General features: G+C 36.6%; 3 protein-coding genes across 5 annotated transcripts; 2 read left to right on the forward strand and 1 right to left on the reverse strand.

Moving 5' to 3' along the window:
• Positions 1-11,586: 11,586 nt before the first annotated feature.
• LOC119067891 (triosephosphate isomerase) lies at positions 11,587-12,993 on the forward strand. 3 transcript variants are annotated; one of them, XM_037171176.1, is made up of 3 exons: positions 11,587-11,680; positions 11,966-12,185; positions 12,252-12,993. In XM_037171176.1, the coding sequence occupies exons 2-3, from the start codon at positions 11,997-11,999 to the stop codon at positions 12,804-12,806; spliced, it is 744 nt and encodes a 247-aa protein (XP_037027071.1). In that variant the 5' UTR covers positions 11,587-11,680; positions 11,966-11,996; the 3' UTR covers positions 12,807-12,993. The 3 variants fall into 3 exon arrangements, with proteins under 3 accessions (XP_037027071.1, XP_037027072.1, XP_037027073.1); XM_037171177.1 differs by lacking the exon at positions 11,587-11,680 and adding an exon at positions 11,687-11,805; XM_037171178.1 differs by lacking the exon at positions 11,587-11,680 and adding an exon at positions 11,752-11,772.
• Positions 12,994-13,757: 764 nt separating this feature from the next.
• Positions 13,758-14,460, reverse strand: LOC119067896 (probable small nuclear ribonucleoprotein Sm D2). The gene is made up of 2 exons (XM_037171186.1): positions 14,300-14,460; positions 13,758-14,215 (listed from the first exon to the last, which is right to left on the reverse strand). Coding segments are annotated over exons 1-2 (360 nt in total). The 5' UTR covers positions 14,302-14,460; the 3' UTR covers positions 13,758-13,857.
• A 285-nt stretch (positions 14,461-14,745) lies between these two features.
• On the forward strand, positions 14,746-18,701 carry LOC119067876 (TELO2-interacting protein 1 homolog). Its single transcript, XM_037171145.1, has 11 exons — positions 14,746-15,054; positions 15,118-15,429; positions 15,519-15,696; positions 15,750-15,906; positions 15,963-16,131; positions 16,189-16,888; positions 16,957-17,215; positions 17,280-17,422; positions 17,482-18,194; positions 18,253-18,330; positions 18,398-18,701. Exons 1-11 carry the CDS (start codon positions 14,879-14,881, stop codon positions 18,684-18,686), a joined length of 3,174 nt encoding a protein of 1,057 aa, XP_037027040.1. The 5' UTR covers positions 14,746-14,878; the 3' UTR covers positions 18,687-18,701.
• The last annotated feature ends 106 nt before the right edge of the window (positions 18,702-18,807 follow it).

Genomic DNA, 18,807 nt, shown 5'->3' on the forward strand with positions numbered 1-18,807 from the left:
AAAAATAATGAGTGCGAGATAAATCGACAGATTTTGAAAAGTCAGATCGAGCTTTTCTCTCTTTTGTTCTTTATGTCAGTTCGTTTTTTTTTTTTTTGATTTCGTATGGAAATGAAGACAACAAGAATAGACCGGCTAAAGCCTGGTGAGGTCCTTTTTTCTTTTTTGTCGATTTTTCTGGAGGCAAGCAGGAAGAATAGTTTCATTAGTCGATATCCAGATGTTAACCAATAAACATCTCCACTAACTTTCACCAATTTGGTATATTGAATTATAAATAGGCCTAAATAATTTCATGCAGCTCTTAAACAGTAAACATCTTTTCCACATCTCTATCAGCATGGTCGTCAACTACCAAAAATTATGTTTTAAATAGGCGAGTATGTAGAATAATTTTATCAGTCGTCGTGTAGTTCTCGAATAGCAAACATCTCTTCTCCAAAAATTACGCTTGGTAGTCAATTATAGCCTTGGTAGTTGGCTACCAACTATCAAACTTTCGAATTGCAATGTTAACTCTGAGCATCGGTTATCAGATAACAAACAATTATTATTTGCCTGGCTCATGGTGGCTTTGCAATTTTGAATGTCAATCCAGCTCGCAACTACCATAACTACCAAAACTACCGACTACCAAATTTTCTGTTTATAAACAGGCAAGCAAGTAGAATCATTTCGTCAGTCGGTGCTTAAGCCCAATTCAAATTCGTCCGTTTAGATCATCCGTGTACTTGACATATGTGTTCAAACAATAGAATGTAGAGGCGGAGTTTACGTAAACGGATGAATTTTTCTTCTAAACGGATGAATTTTTTTTAGAATGAAAGCAACTTTAGTTCTTCAACAGTAAACATCTATGTCGTAAATTACGTTTGGTTGGTAGTCAACAATAAACTTGGTAGTCAGCTACCAACTACCAAATTTTCGAATTGTAATGTTAACCGTGAGCAATCGGTTATCAGATAATTATTATTTGCCTGGTGTTGATTTGCTCATAGTGGCTTTGCAATTTTGAATATCAATCCAACTACCAAAACTACTAACTTCCGAAGCGACCAAAACTTCCAAAGACAGACAAAGCTGCCATTTTAGGGTATTTAGTTACTTAGTTACTTAGGAAGGTGGTTTTCTTAATTTTTTTAGACCAAAATGTTTAAAAAATTGAATGAAATCAAATGGCATTAACTAACAATATGTAAAAATATATTTTTAAATTTTATTATTCTACGAATTCGCCACTAATTGCGGCGATTTCATTTCAATCATCCCATCTTTGAACTAAATCGCGCGTCATATTATTTCAATTAAACCAACATTCAATTTAATTATCAAAACGTACTGCAGTTGCGTCGGTTAATGAATGTTTTATGTAATTTTATGCTGAAATAAATGAGAATTAAATAAATATTTGTTGGAATGTTTTTTTTTTATTCTAATCCGTTAATCGGTTGAACATTTGGTGTCATCTGATGCAACGTATGCATTTTAAAATAATCGTAATAATCATATGGGACTGCAGCGAAATTATGTAAATCAAAACCTTACAAATGCCAGTACAAAAAATGGAGAAAACTGGTATAACCAAGATGATTTTGAATGGTTTTGATATGATTGGGCATGTAGGAAGGATACGCCATATCAAGACGATGTAAAAACATCTGGTTATACGAGTTTTTAAATTAACATTTGTATGGTTTTGATATAATTCATTGTGAACACAAATTGGCCGAAAAGCAAAGTAGTAGAAATGTGATTAGAAGATGGTTTTGAAGACGTTAATTTTTGTGGCGAACTATGCCAATGTTTATCGAGATAAATTTATCAGCGTCGATGAACTCTGACGAAAATCCGGCTAATAGACAGATAAACACAGGCAAATGCTTCAGGAACAGGTCTTGAGGTTTCAGAGGTCTTAAAACATAAATTCAATCGTCCAGTCTCGGAATATCATCTTCATCTGAATTTCTGCAATTTGTGGTGAGCTCTGGACCGTATGGTTAAAGACTACAAAATAAGCGACACCGACGACCAATGATTTATCGAAGTTATATTTCATTGCTCATTGCTTTACTTCTTGTTTTTGTTTTAAATTAGTTGGTTTGGTCAAGATGTTATCATATAAATCCGATTAAAAGCTCTACTTAACGTCTTCATGATTTGAAGAGTCTTCATTGGAACAGGATCCTGATGCTTTATTGGAGACCCATCAGTAAATTTGTCAGAGAACGCAGACTGGATGCATTCAATTTATGTCGCACTTCCATTAAAGCAGGATATTTCAGGTGAGAATATTTTTAAGCCACCTTAACAAGAAAATTCCAGTACGCTGCAGGTAATCGATTTGATACCAATAAAAAAAATACTTTTCATTCACAAACACACTCACAAAATTTAACCTCTTTGAATTGCTGTTGAAACAACCGAAGGGGATAGAAAATATTTTTCACGGAAAAGCGTTTAAATGAGAACCTGGAAAAATTCTTCGCTTTTTTGTTTGTTTATTTGCTAGACTTGTCGATTGTTGTTTGACTGATATATAGGATTCAAATGTGTTTAACGAAACAATCGAAACTAGTTTTATGTACCAACTCAAAACATCCAAGTCTGATGAGTCGATTAGAAAGTTTTAATTAAAATTCTCGACGAATAAGCCCGAAAAGAATCAATGACTTTCAATGGTTCAATACCCGTTATTCGTTGTTAAAGTTTTTACCTTGTGCTGCTGGGCTACATAAATTTTCTCTTATCGTGTCGGCAAAACGTTACGTATCCTTTTTTGTCTTTGTTCAGTCTGTGCATAATTATACAATTATCTAAAGTAGAAAATTTGCTGGAACAGATCGAGTACAATAACAATTTCAATTAATTTTATTGCTGGTAAATCATATTTACAATCATCCAGACTGGGTATTCAAGCTGGGTTATTATTTGAATAAAATCATCTTCTCGAATTTTAAATAACATTATTTGAACCATGTTCATTTTCAGTAATACTGATATCAAACATTAAAGAAACACATTCACGCTTCCATACTCGTCTAAAGCATTTTTCTAATGTATGCACTCGACACTGTACGTATAATAACTCGACGAATCTAAATATATAAAGACTGTGTGTGTACCAATATGTACAGTTAGTATGCAGTATGTGTTACTAGCTACATGAAATGTATATATATCATGCCCGCACGTTAGTAAGCGGGCGTGACGCAAATCCACCAAATCGCCTACGATAGTGGGCTCGTACAAGAACTGTATTTCATTCACTCACGTTAACTTTTGTCGCTCAGATAATACTGTCAAAGTTAACTGACATTTCTGATGTAAAAAAGTTTTAGATTTTCGTATTGATGAAAAATAATTATTTTTGACATTGTGTTTAGATAATGGGGTGGTAAAATAACAATCTCCAAACAATTACGGAAGGTAGTTTACTTGCGAAGCCATGTGAAAGTGAAAATTTTCGCAAGTGTCAACGGTGTGCCCCTTGCGAAAATTTGTTTATGTTCCAACGGCAGCTGTCAAAATTCACTTTACTCGGCGCGTTCACTGGGCGACGAAAAAATAGAATTTCTGTACGCGCTAGAGGTGTGCACCGCCGATTTTACGCCGGCGCGCCGCCGATTTTTTGCTAATTTTTCGGCGCGCCGCCGCCGAAAAATAATAGCTCACGCCGCCGCCGCCGCCGATTGTATTTTCGTCGCGCCGAAATTTTATACGTTTAGTGCTTTCAGCCATTTTAATTAACAAGGTTTTAGCAAAAGTTTATCTCTCTTAATTTATAAGTCAGGTTATGCTGCTATGTTTCTATATGCGTAGAAAGGAGTTTTTTGTTAATTTTTTTTGTTGGAACTTTGGGTTTTTCTTCTTACTCACACTGTACGACGGCGACGGTGATTTTGTTTCTGATGCTACGATAGGGTTATCTTCGAAGTAGCTTTCTATAACGTATCCTATTTCCATCAGTAGATGGCAAGTGTTTTATGCAAATTTTTAAATACTAGTCCAAAGAAAAAGTTTGCTGCTGTCTTGGGAAGGGTATCGATGGATACAACTAAGGATGATCAGATCACGCTGGCCTGGGACCGCCATCGATATCCGAGATCGAAACAGCATTTGTATTTTCTGTATCCTCACTTAACGTGAACCCTTGGGTACGTTACTCTATTTTCTGTGCAATGGAATGGAGCGCGGCAGACGGCAGACAAAGTTTCTTTTATTGTCTGTTGATGCAGATAAGAGAAAGAAGAAAGAGAACAAAATACAGTGAATCAGTCAAAACTCGGTGAATACTACTGTAATTGTAAAGTGGCAAACTTAAGACCTTATGTGGAATTTGGGTGGAAAATGGCGCAAATCACATGTTTCAGGAATTTATAAAGTGGAAAATCTTTCCGGTTTCAAGTTTTTTTGTCAAAAGACGAAACACTGGTATCTTTATTTTCAATTTTTAGCTGCTTTATGTAAAAAAGTTGGGAAAAGAATCATTTTGGCATAGTCTTATTACTTATAAATTTAAGTTTATCTAAATCTCTTATTTGCGAAAACCTTCTACTACGATCTCACTCCTACATCGAAGATGGACTAAAGGCAACGGGAACGGTTATTGCATAAATCGAAAGATAATAGTAGTGAGTTTGCGTAAATGACATAAATTATAAGTTGGAAATAAGAAACCTGCAGAACATCTAGTATGAAGATGTGACTTAAAATTTCCAACTTATAAGTTGACTTATAGCTTATATGTCATTTACGCAAACTCACTAATCATTCTTGGATTCATTAAATTAGATGTTTTTAAAATAATAGGTCAGTGATTGTACATTCACAATATAAAAGGTGAGATACGTCTCAGTTGATTCCCCTTGTATAAGTGGTTGATACTTCAGATCGCAAGATAGTAAGAATTCAGTGTTCGGAAAAAGGATTGCGCACGCTTTTTCAAATGTTTTTGCATTATTTTCGAAAGTTTAGATTTTTTGTAAATTTATCGGCGCGCCGATCGGCGCACCGCCGCCGACTATAAATTTCTGCCGGCGCGCCACCGCCGATCCCTTACCAGTCGGCGCACCGCCGCCGACTATTTTAAGATCGGCGCACACCTCTAGTACGCGCCCTTAGTTAGTTTTAGTTAGTTCCTATGGAAAAGTAGATCCAGCAACTCCTAAATGTTGCCTGAAATTTATGTTATAGTCTGGGCCAATAATACGAATGGAATTTTCAAAAGTTGGAAAAAAACCATATTTTGGAAGCTCGAACTCCCCAAAGTGTCCATACAAATGCCATTTTGGAATGACAGATGATTCCTCTGGCACTACCTGATTTACATCGGTTTTTTGATGGATTTGTGTTATTTCCGACATGAGTAAGGTATTCCAAGGTTGGTTCCTAAATTTTAGGATGACAGATGATTCCTCTGACACTTCCTAACTTCCATCGCATTTTTCGATGGATTTGGGTTATTTTCGATATAAGTGAGGTGTTCCAAGATTGGTTTCTAGAGTTTGGTATTCAGACTGATTTCTCTAGAATTTTTTAATTTCTTGATGTTGTCGAAATGGCATACTTACAAAAGTGGTGATATCAGTCAGAAAACCCATAAAGGGTAAACGTGACGCAAGTCCTTTATCTCATTGTGCGCCGTACGCAAAAGTTTTATCAACAAAAAATTTACCCAAAAAATTAGTGAAACAAAATTTTACAAAAAGAAATTTGCGTCGCAATTGGCAAATGTTGAGGAACCGATTGTTAAGAAAATGGTTTAAAAAAATGCAAGGTTAAGACAACTCTTAGTTGATCACGAAGGCGGTGACACAAAATTGCGTCAACGGCTGCGAAGATTATATTATATGTAAAATGGAATTTACTGAAAACAAAAATCTGAATTTGGTGTCACCCGCCTTCGTGGTTGTCTTAACCTGTTCTTTCAGAACTTTGAAAAAATGTACTGAAAATGTTTTCTGAATAGAAGAAAACCGAATCACCTGCCAGTTGTAACGCAAGCTTTTTGTGAAATGTTCTTTCACAAACTTTCTGGGTCAATTTTTTGTTGATGAAACTTTTGCGTACGGCGCACAATGCGTCACCCTTAGCGATATCAGTCATTTTGCAAGTAAGATAAAGGAATTGCGTCACATTTACCCTTTAATGGTTGTTTGCCTGATCTAAAGGATACGTACTTATTTTAACTTGCAGAAACTTACTAGCATTCATATTGATGCTTGGTTATACACATTTCGCATTGATACTTCAAGCATTACACCGTACGTATTATAAAACAGTTCAATTGTACATTACGTTACATCTGTATGATATGTTGCAGAAATATCCCTATAGAAGAGAGAGTTTTGTTTCTCCATGAAAAGTAATGGTTTTGGTATTTGCATTTACAGTTTCTCATGTATAATGATAATCGGAGGGGGGTTCAGAGATCACATGTATATATATTATATAAACGTCATATAATGGGTAAGCCTTGAACGGTGATATACCCTCTCGTCGTCATGCTGCCTACGCGACGACACACCACCTGGATTGCAAGCAGACGGAAAACCAACAAAATATGTATAATTTACATACAGTAAACTTATAATGATGGAACATAACGGCAGGTGCTGTGAAAACGATTCACAAAAGCTTTGCTGCTATATACCAGGGTGGTTTAATTAAAGAAAATCGTTTGACGTTTATCGAACCGAGTGAATAGTTCAAAAATAATTATTGGTTGGGCGACGATATAATGATAAATATTATTTTGTGTGTTTTTTTTTTTTTTTGTTGGTGTATCTTGTTTTTGTTGAAAATTAAACAGAAAAAAATATTTTCAAATTGCTTTTTGAAGGTATTGATCGGATAATATGGGTATGAATTTGAATATTTATAATTTTTTTTTTTGAATTTGTATTTTTTCGGTAAGGACTTTTATTTAGATAAAATGCGTTTCAGTGGTTATTCATGAATTAAATATCAAACGATTTATTTTTGAACATTTTCAATTAACTGTGTGTTATAAAATATAATAGGAAAAACAATTCACTTTGAATGGGAAATGAATTCGGTTATGTTGTTTTGCTAACGGCCATTTAATGAAAGCGATACGAACGGAACAGAATAAATAATCACAAAATAATTGCATGACAAAATTTAATCGCATTCTATTACAGGCATAAGGGGAACTATTGGTGCATAGACAAGCACAACCTGTATTGGCAGTTTCGATTCTTGAATTCTTAAAAATTCTGAAAATTCTTAAGTTTGAATTTTTTAGGAGTGTTAAGAATTTTCAAGAATTAATTCTCAAAAACTCTTTGAAAGTTTCTTAAAAGTCTTAAATATTCCTAAAATGTAGAAAAAATCTAAAAATTCTTAATAATTAAAAAAAAAAAATCAAGTAATAAGCCCTGCTTGTGTCTAATTTTTTATTTTACAAAGTATGATCAATGATCATGCATTTTAAGTCCAGATTTTCCATTGCACATAATCAAGATTTTTACTGTTCTGCAGAAGGGTTAAAAATTCCATTTTTTTACTGTTTGTCCACTTCCTGTGATATTAACTCATAATCTATGCTTTCGAATGTGTTGTTTTTCGGTACATTTCTAAATCAATTTTTGACAATCTCGCACACGCAATTTTAATGCTAAAAATATTTGTCAGCTTTGTCATCAAAGTAATTTTCCCAAGGTAAATATAGTGAGGAGGTAATGCCATATACAACCGAATCAGATGTACAGTGGCACGAAAGTTTACTATAAACGCCATCTCTCCCTGTCTTTAAAATAACAAAATTGCTTAGAAACCTGGGCCATCTGTTTTGTGATAGGCACAACATTTTGTGAAACACAAGTAAATCTTAGTCAACCATTTTAAAAAGAAGATGTCAGTGGCAACGAACTATTGTGCTAGGCCGCGCGTCTGGTCTGAATGGCATTACCTCCGCCCATATATTTACCTTTGTATGCTTGCTAAGAGGACCGAAAGTAAAGCTGTCAATTGGCGGGGCGAAAGCTTTCGCTTTCGCCCCTTGAATTGACATTTCTTTACTTTCGGTCCTCTTAGAAAGCATACAAAACTTAATACGTAACTCTTTCGGCCTACTCAATCGATACGTAAATAACTATTTACAAAATTTTGGTAACAGGAGCTTGTGTGCGAGTTCACTTTTTGCGTAGTTAAAAGATGCGTTGTCTTAGCGCCGTGTGCCAAATTACCCCACGCCTGTTTTTCAGAGTCGTTTGGGAGCTTATGCATTCAAGGGTAACAGATCAGATCAGCAGGCATCTTACTGTTTTACAGAAGGCTTAAAAATCCAAACTAAATTTGACTGTTCGTTAGGGTTCCAATTTTGAAATAGGGGACATTTTGGAATAAAAAAAAGAGGACGTCTCTACTATCGAAAATATAACGAAAAGTGGATTTCCAACTTGGAATTATAATTTTTTCTTGCACTATGTCCAGGTTTTAAATTGTAAGTCAATAGGATTCTAATATTTTTGTACAATAAGACACTAAAATCGTATTCTTTGTCAGTGATATCACTGATATTATGGAAATAAGTACTATTTTCTACCCTCTAAAATTTTCTTAAATTATATTTAATTTTCTTTCGTGCGAGAATTTGGGTGTCACACAATTTTCTGTAGTGTCAAATTCCTAACTTTTATAATCAAGGATATAAGATTAAGGTAGTGAACAGCGCGAACGGAGTTTCTAGTATCAATAACCCCTTTTTATAGAAAGTTAAAAATTGAAAGCCCGAAAAAAGAAAATTTTTCTCTCTGTGGGTACGAACTGCGTCAAAACTTAAAAACTAAGTTTTTTTTTTAAAGAAGAATTTTATGAAAAAGTTATGGTCTTAGAATTCTTGCAAAAAGTTCGTCTACTTCACCACATTCCATCAAATCTGTAGAACCTGTTAGCGCTACATCAAAGAATTATTGGGTTGCACTTAAATTTAACCTTACTTTTTGTGATCCGTGTGTATATACTTTGGGCTCAACAACACTGATTTAGCTCGAGACGCATCCACAATGATGATGATATCGATGGTGATGATGATGGTGAATTATCAATCAGCGCATCCATTTCTTCGGGCATCCGCCGAGAAGGCAGACAGACATGAATTAAGATATTCCAGTGAAATAAAATTTGAAAAAAATCGTTTCGGTAGCTCCTCAAAATCTTGTTAAAAAACAAATTGCCGTTAAATATAATTCTATATTGCGATCATATTCGAATATAGTCGAAATTCAATGTATAAAAAATATTCGTCATGTTGAGCTTGAATGAACTTGCTTCGTCAAGTAGAGAAGATTAGAGGAGTCAGTAGAGATATATTTATTGAAAAACATGTAAACACTTCAAAGTTATTGCAATCTTTCTTCTATTTTATTTTGGATATTTTCTTTGTCTGCCATTATACTATATACAGTTTTCAACAGTTACAATCGTCTCAGTAATACCGCGTCGCATATCGAGTCTTTTTTATACATAATATGTGTATAAAACTTCATATCGTTTTAAAAAGTGTTTCACATTCGTAAAATATTCTTATTGTTCCTACTGGGATTGCGCTATATGGAAATGCTATTGATTTTCAATGCCATTTATTTTCCTGTAACCTTTACGTAGAAAAAAAGTTGTTGCTAAAAATCCAATTTGAAACTATAAAAACAGCAAATGTGATTCGAAATGAAAATTGGGTATGAACCTCTCCATATGAATGGCGGTCCATCAATCGTAGCATATATGCATGCATAGAAAATCAATGATTTTCACAAATTGCATACCATAAACGTAGATTGAATTTTAAAATTTGTTTTTGTATCACGACACGATCAACTGATTCAGAGGCATAATGAACATTTTATCGGTACATTTATGAACATATATAATAACAAAAGAACAATTATAAAATCAATCAATTCAACCACTCCACACTCTGCCATCAAAATAATTTTTATTCGAAAATGTTACAAATTGCAACAGATTCAAAGAAACACGTGAATTTCAATAGATCGTTACCAGCATTTTCTACCATATCAGTTGTGGTTGTCATGGATTCTCTCTTGTGAGCCGTTTGAGATTGATGTCGAGAAGTTTTTCCGTATTTCCATATCAAACATGACATGACCATTCACAAAAATAAACTGGGATTAAAATTCGAGCATTCAGTGCATTAGTAAACCTAATCTGGTTTTGATGTCCATTCTACCAGAAACATTTAAAGTTATGTATCGATTATGTATGGATTGATTGGACTTTGAACATGATTCATATGCCAGTCAATCATATTTTTTTATCATTTCTATGCCAAGTGCAATATTTAGTTGATTTGGTTGGTTAGTCAAAGTGCCAAGTTTATATGAAAATTACATGTTGTTAAACTTTGATCGATGATTAGTCCTTAGTCTTCAGTCTTCGTTGTAAAGAATATCAGTAAAGGTTTTTCGATTCGTTTCCTTTCGCTTCCAGCCATTGCCATTGAGAATTACTAAATTACTAACACGCTAACGTAAATTAAGTTGGAAAGCCGACCCTAGGCTAAACTCTTGTCGATTTAAATGTTATTATAGTCCGAGTTTGTAATTTATTCTTATAATAAATCTGCGAATTTAATGATTAGTTTTTTTTTTTTTTTTAAACGGGCTGCGTCTACTTACATGTGAAATTATTATTAAAACAGTAAGCTACACGTAATATCTATTGACTAAATAATGGAAATCTGCCAAAGATCGGATGATAGAACTTGCTCCTTTACTCAATCCTTTATCATTTCATCATGTTAACTGCCAGGGGTAACTACTATATCTGTCGCGCTTACTCACTATTCATGCGTCATTTCCTTGACCCTGTGACATGACACTTAGTCAAAGACGTTTATTCGCGAAATGAATATTTATTAAATGGTTGTGTTGACTTGACGCTCGCTTCGCTCGTTTCGGCAGACCCACATCTTGTGTGCAAAACAACCCAATTTACTAACTAGTTAGCAAAATAGCTACAATAGCTAAGACAATTATAATAAGTATGATTATGATGACGACGTCAGGCGGCTGATAAGTAAATTTTAACGGTTCAGTGGATATTTTGTTTGAGTCTAAGATTATAAGACTTATATTGTTCCTTTGAGGTATTCGTCTTTAATTTTTTTTTTTTTTTTTTTTCGTAAAACAAGTTTTGCTAGTAAACAGTGAAAATATGAGAAGGTGTCGAAGAATTGAAAAGATTAGAGAGTAATAAATGAATCCGGCGAATAGCAATTACTCTGACAATTACGAAGAAATAGGCAAATGGTTTCACACGACTTTGGGCAGGCAACGGTAAAAAAGAGGTACAAAATAACGTTACATTGATTGAGACATTGGACTGAATGCAGCACCTTTTGAAGTTTAAATAGAATGTCTTTTGATAACCTCGTTAGGCAACGTACATAACCCATCGAAAATGTGCATTTTAGGTAATGCTCGATATGTTACATTTCAAGATGTAGTCTATTTTCAAATATTTCCCACGAAAATCTTAAACAAACATTTTATAGCACTGCTATCAAATGCCATAAAGTTTTATAGCACAAAAATTGACAGTGTTTATGGATAGAATTTTGAAGTTGAGAGGAAAGGTCAGTGAAGGTTAATCAAATCTGATAGTGAAAAAATACATTTCGCTTCGATATTTCCCGGTAAGTTTTCAATCACAGCTCCTTCGGTTACATTCAATTTCCGGGCCGGTACATTTAGACAATAGCGATATTAAGCGGTTATCATTCGAACGGTGAAAATACATTCCGATTATTGATTTTCTTTGGTAAAACTATCGTTCTTACGAAATCCATTTCAACATAGAAATTATCTCTTGACGTATCCTGATTAAGTTCCCATAAGTTTTGTTGAAGCAACCGATTTTAGACTAACTAGCCAAAGGTTTCAACATTTTAAAAACTGTTTTCTCTTCATTTATGTTATAGAGTGACTCAAAATACCAAACTGTTAGCAAAGATGTCTCGCAAATTTTGTGTCGGTGGTAACTGGAAGATGAACGGCAACAAGGCTGAAATTGCTGAAATTTGCAAAGGTCTCACTGCTGGCCCATTGGACCCAAATACAGAAGTAGTTGTTGGCTGCCCGTCTCCCTATCTCAGCTATGCCCGTGGTTTGCTGCCAGCAACTATTGGTGTTGCCGGACAGGTATGTTCTTACGACGAAAAAAAAACAAACAGTTGACAACCGAATGTACATCTCGATTATTTACAGAATTGCTATAAAGTTGCAAAAGGAGCATTCACTGGTGAAGTATCACCGGCAATGTTAAAGGACATTGGAGCCGATTGGGTCATTATTGGTCATTCGGAGCGTAGACAAATATTCAACGAATCCGATGAACTGATTGCTGAAAAAACTGCTCACGCTTTGGCTGAAGGACTAAAGGTGATTGCTTGCATCGGCGAAACACTACAGGAACGCGAAGCAGGACAAACCGAAGCAGTCGTATTCCGTCAGACAAAAGCTTTGGCCAATGCCATCAAAGACTGGACTAATGTTGTCGTCGCCTATGAACCGGTTTGGGCTATTGGTACGGGCAAAACCGCAACGCCACAACAAGCACAAGAAGTGCATGCTGCCCTTCGCAAATGGTTCACCGACAATGTATCGGCTGCTGTATCAGCATCCGTGCGAATCCAGTATGGTGGCTCTGTGACTGCAGCCAATTGCAAGGAACTTGCTTCGCAGCCGGACATTGACGGATTTTTGGTGGGTGGTGCATCGTTGAAACCGGAATTTGTGCAAATCGTCAATGCCAAACAATAAAACCATCAACGCGAAAGTATCGATTTCTGTGGATTAAGTACGTGAAAAGTGCTCCAGCTTCTTTTGAAACAAAAAGGAATTTTATTTCGGATATCGTTTTCTATGAGATTAAATCTCAATTTTGTTAAATTTTAGGAAATATTTAAAATGATCCAGAGGATTCAATAAACAAGTCAAATTAAATGTGTATGGTCTTTGTTCAATACATTGCTCAGCCTTAAGCGACGATTAATTACCGAGAATTAGCATTTTGGATGGAGTACCTAACGTTCAATATTCTTTGAGAATGCCTGCCTTCAGTTCGCCTGGTGACCGCTTCAAACTTTTGCTGAACGTCTCGAATACAAATTTTAAAAAAATGCAGGAAATTCAATCGAAAATTTTGTTGACACAAGCTAGAATTAGCAGGTTCTGACCAAGAGAGGAAAAGTACTGAACGACTCGCGGATCAGCTCTTTATTTTCATGTTACCCTGAAAATGAAATAAATTCGAGAATTCAATGAGTATCTACCACTTCTTGAATTCCTGGGTTTCTTAAGAAATGATAGCTCGACGTGTCTTCCGATACTCACCATTTCGATCAGAAAGTCGGTTTTTACAAAATGTCAAAAACAAGGAGTCGTCAAATTATCAGTGTGCTTTTACTTTAATGACGAGAGTTTCATGTTCAGTTTGCAATTTAGCCTGTAACAACCTAATAAAAATGAGCGAGTCCATATCGATCGAAAGGCGAGGAAAATAGAAAATTTGAAATCTTAAAATTTTGAGTGGAAATCACGAAAGTACAAAAAGTCCACTGGTCCTCTCCTACCAGAAAAATGTACTCCCGACTGATCAATAAAATCCTGCAGCTTAATCGACAGATTCTTTGTTACTGCCCAACAAAATGTTGAAACCGCTAAACTGCTCGTGCTTACAGTGATGAAATAAACCAAACAAACACAAACTGATTCCGTTTTGTTATCCGACAAAAGAGGATTTTATTTCAATTAGACAATTGTTGTGTTGGTACAGTAATCATTCATAATTAAGTAAAAAAAGAAAAGAAAATTATTTTCCGGCCGATGTAGCCAGTGGATTCCTCAAAACTAATATGACCGAATCACCGCGCAAAAACATTTTCGAAATAAATCGGTCCTTGTTGACCGGCTTCACTTTTTTCTTTCCTTTGCCCGTTCGAGGAACTTCCGTCCACATTTCCTTCACACTTTCCAGCACCATATTACAATGCCGATCGAAGGCCTTGACGCGTCCCAACAGTTTCTTGTTGTTCCGACAATTGATCAACACCTGTGTGTTATTCTTCACGGATTGGGTGAGCACGGACAACGGACCGGTGTTGAACTCTTCCTCCTCCTGGCGCGCCAACTCTTCGGGCGTTAATTCCGATTTCGGTTTGACAATGGACCTGGGAAAGGTTATGTTTGATAAACGTTTTTCCGTTGTGTTCTTGACGCATTTTAGATCGAATTGCTTTCAATTCAATACTCACATTGTGGTTCGTTAGTGTATTCCTTGTGGTACGGTTTTCAGTCGCTTATTTCAGCTATGATTGTGAGTGGAAACCTTAAAAACAATATTTAATGTCCCGGTAACCTAAACAACAAAAATGTTTTCGATTTGATTGTGGATAATGCAGAGCGGTGGTTGTGTCAAAATGCAATGACACGCGCGAGAGATTGTCACTCTCTTGTCAACGGTGGTAGTGTAGTGTATGTAAATATGCTCATTTGAACGCATGTAGAACTAAGAACTTATTTACTGGTTTTTAATGCATCACCAGAACTTCGTTCAGTTACACGTCACATATCAGAATGAGCTCTATTTCGACATTGTTCCTCTAATATTTTTATGGAAATTCGAACTAACTGAAAGGAAGTGAACAGCCTTTGGATACACTTTATAATGCGGCACACTGCATAACCGATGTATTGGATGTCGTTCAACACTTCTTCATTTATAACCTTACCTCTCTGAATGTAAACAAAAATTTTGTACAGAAAATTGTTTCACTTTAAGAAGAAAGCTTTAACAAGATTGTCAACAACATCTTCCGTTCATCGTACCAACAATGAACGAACTATCCAGATTGCAACCAATTTACGCTGAAATGGTTAAAAATACCACTAAAGAGACCATTCAACGAGTGCAAGACGAATTGAAGAAAACGAATCCCACCAATTTACAACAGCTCCAAGACTATGTCCTGCTACCGCTCATCTCTAAAATTGATTCTGAAACATTGAAGTAAATGACACCGTCAATGTCCGCTAATTTTACGACATTGACAAATCATTTTGATTCTTGCAGAAACAACGAAATCAAAGTAAAACTGATCGACACGCTCAGCGATCTCCTCCGTGTCACCAGGATCTGTAAATTGATTCCGTTGAAAATTATCGTTGTTGTGCTGCTGAAACAAGTGTTCGAATCGTCGAATGTGAAAGCTAATTTATCGGAAGAACTTAAATTGGCGGTTGTGGAGTGTTTTGACGTCGCATTTGAGAATAGTACAACGGATGTCAGGAGTGAATTGTATGTGCCAGAAAGCCGGGCATTAATTGGACAGATTGTGTACTTTTGTGTCAGTGTTATCGAAAGGGATACGTACAGGAAACTGAGGTAAATGCACCATTGTATTCAACTAGCGATGAAATAAGTTGCTTCAACACTACGAATACGTATACCACCAACAACCTTTTATGTTTAAGGATGTCAGCCATCAATTGCTTACTATCAACGCTATACATAAACGACACAGCCGACTTTGCTGATGCGGTTTTACGCGATCAAATATCGAACGAGGCCTACGTCATGACACCAAAAATTTTGGCTGTTCTCAAGTCCATAGCACTTGGTGATGAGAAGCTGGGACACTCGTTGATTTCGGTTGGTTGTGTTTGTTGAAGAATTCATTGAATTGAAAGTTGGATTCCTTTCAGTTGGCAGTCAAGGGGATGGGCAGGTACCTGTGTTTAATCTTCGAGGACTACAACAGAAACGTAACGACGCACGGTGTAACCTTTGAGGACTTCAAAGCGTTGATAAATCGGGATGCAAGTGAAAAGGTCATCGAAACAACCGATCGGAACGTGTTAAGTAGGTTTTTGATAGTGTCAACGCATTTTTCGTTTAATAAACTCTCTGTTATTCAGAACCGGAGAAAAACAACTTTTCACCCAAATCCGATGAGTGGCTGAATGCAGCAATCGTAAAAATTGCACCGACAGTCGAATCCATTAAAATTTTGATTGGAAACAAGAACTCAACGATTCGCCTGGAACTCGTACACCTGTCGATCTCGTTGTTAGAAAAATGTTTCAAGTGAGCATCAGACCACACGGCAATCGTCCATTCCATTTTCAATTTCTCAATTTTCAGATTTATTCAACCGTGTGCCAATCATTTACTCGAAATCCTATTAGCTCTATCGCAAGACGAAGATCCATGCATTGCGAAACTCTGCGACGCAACTGTGCGAACAACGTTACAAGAATTGCCCTTCCAGGACTTCGTCGAACAGACTTTCATCACTCACATAATTCGTCTACCGCGCATCATTTCCGTCGGTGATGAAGACGAACAAATCGCTGGCATGTTATTGCTCAAAGGCTTGTTGGTCACCTTACAACACGCCAATTTGAAAAGAATTTTCGCTGTTCAAGATACTCTCGATCGTTTTGTTGCTGTTCTCGTATCGGCCGTTGAATTGCAACGAGACGTGTCCCTACTTCAGGATGAGTACTCACTTAGGAATATCGATGAGAGCGAAGGATGCGTTGTTCCGTCCACATGGAAACAGTTTAAGAATCTAAGAAGTCAAGTTATAGTCGAACACTTTCAGTCCATCTGCGAACTGATTGGTTCATCGAATGCATCAGAAGTTGTTGTTGGCTATTTACTGCAACGTCTACCGGACAACGTGAGCATTTGCAATGAAATTATCGTTCTGTTGCAATGGCTGTTAATTTCGAGTGATCACAAAACGTCCATTTGCAACTGTTTGGAAGACTTCTTACTGGACATCCACTGGCATCTGGCTGTTCAGGCAAATAAAACGACTAAAATGGAAATGGAAGAGGTAATTGTGCGGAGTTGTACTTAATTGCGCAGGAAGGATTCACCATAGGAAATGTTGTCGGATTTTAGTTTGGTGATACTGACTGGTATGAAGATCGTACGGAAGGCCTTTACGAATCGGCCATTTCCATTCGGTATACGGATGTTCGATGGAAGGGTGACGATAGTGTCGAAGACAGCAACGACGAAATTACAATCGCCGATGCTATGTTCAATGTGCAGCACACCTGTTTAATTTTGGAAACCGTTGGACATTTCGCAACTGTACTACAAACGGACTTTCAGCCATTCTTGTTCAAGTCACTCCATAAAATTTTAGAAAAAAGTGGTGAGAATCGACAATCGAAATTTCGATGTTGAAGGCAAACGATTTGATGGTTCACCATTTCTAGGCAGCAGCAATCATGCAATACATATGGCTGGACTGTCGGCCTTAAACAATGTTAAAGTGGGACTGAACTACAACAGTGTATCGGAAATGATTGACGACAACTCGGACTACATAACATACTTTGTGAACCTATCACTGAAAAAGGTGCGACATCGGTGAACATCAAATAGTCCGCACCCAATTAACGTTCGTTTCAATTGCAGGTCAATCAAAGTCAAATCGCCCTGGACATATTGAGTGTTGTTCTTAAGTACAGCAGTCTGGCCTCGATTCCTCACTTGGAGAACATCATCTCCACCGTTCTGAATGAGAGCTCGAAACACGAGCAAACACCCAACATGTCATCGTTCCTAAAAGTTTTCCAAATGATTCTGGTTCGTATCGATAAGTGGAACGTTACAACCGAATCAATGGACGGCAAAGAGTCAACGGAAATGGATGATGACAATGAAGCTGAACTCTGCCGGAATTGGTTGAAAATATTGCAGCTCATTGAGGACGACGATTATAGACGTGAAGTGGCATTTGACGAAACTACATTCGACGAAACGAAATTCCGACAAGAGCAAGAAGAAAAACTGAATAACGAAACTGAAACCGTCGACGGCATTGATAATGATTCTGAAGAGACACTGCCACCGTACATGGACGTAACAACACAAATTATGAAGCGCTTCATTAAGTATATTCCGACCAAATCCCAAATGGACAAGTGTGTTGTGCTGGAGTCAATCGTTTGTGGCCTGAACATTCTGAAAGTGAAGGAAAATCAACTTTTGCCCATAGTCCATTTGATATGGAAGCCATTCGTTGAACGATTCAAAGAAAATGATCCGATTGTATTGAGGCGATGCTTCCAGCTACTGATCAAATTGGGTGAAGTCTCGAAGGATTTTATTTATCAGCGAGCTGCTAAGTAATGCCATTCTTCTCGATTAATTCATTCAAATAGCACTCACAAATGATCTTTACAGAGACGTTTTACCGTTCATTTTATCATTTCTGAAGACATCCGGCAAGAGCAGCATTAACGTAAAGGACGTTACGTACGAGTAAGGGTTTCCGTTCAATGTTTCCGATCGGTGCCGATAAACGGAAAACCTTTTTTTTTTCTCGCAGACATACCCAGCAATTTAAACTGCAAATGGAACTGCTGCAAAATCTACCAGCATTGCTGACATCCATAGAGATCACCGAAAAGGATGTCAATTCGGTGATGGATGCAATGGTGTCGTATTGTAGGGATGATCAACATAGACAGTTACAGGAAAATTGTGTGAAATTTCTCTTGCAATTGGCAGTGTACGATGCAACGGCTGTTTTTGTTAAACTTTATCAATTCAAATCCACGGACTGTTACAAGGGAAATGTGAATAAAGTTTTGCATCGGCTACTGTACGCGCAGTAAATTTTGATTGAAAATGAAGCTGGGTCAAAGCAGAATGACAATGCACATTCAATGAGAAAGTCGCTGGGCGAAACGTTTGACAAGAAATTGTGCATGTCCGATGGATATTACCAGCACTTCT

The sequence above is a fragment of the Bradysia coprophila genome (assembly GCF_014529535.1).
Source record: "Bradysia coprophila strain Holo2 chromosome X unlocalized genomic scaffold, BU_Bcop_v1 contig_130, whole genome shotgun sequence".
In the NCBI taxonomy this organism is placed as follows: domain Eukaryota; kingdom Metazoa; phylum Arthropoda; class Insecta; order Diptera; family Sciaridae; genus Bradysia; species Bradysia coprophila.

Bases quoted from the DNA above. Each gene is read 5' to 3' on its own strand.
- LOC119067891 (XM_037171176.1), top strand. From the start codon at position 11,997: ATGTCTCGCAAATTTTGTGTCGGTGGTAACTGGAAGATGAACGGCAAC. The intron at 12,186-12,251 runs GTATGTTCTTAC...GATTATTTACAG, and splicing joins CTATTGGTGTTGCCGGACAG to AATTGCTATAAAGTTGCAAA.
- LOC119067876 (XM_037171145.1), top strand. From the start codon at position 14,879: ATGAACGAACTATCCAGATTGCAACCAATTTACGCTGAAATGGTTAAA. The intron at 15,907-15,962 runs GTAGGTTTTTGA...TCTGTTATTCAG, and splicing joins AACCGATCGGAACGTGTTAA to AACCGGAGAAAAACAACTTT. The intron at 16,889-16,956 runs GTAATTGTGCGG...GTCGGATTTTAG, and splicing joins CTAAAATGGAAATGGAAGAG to TTTGGTGATACTGACTGGTA.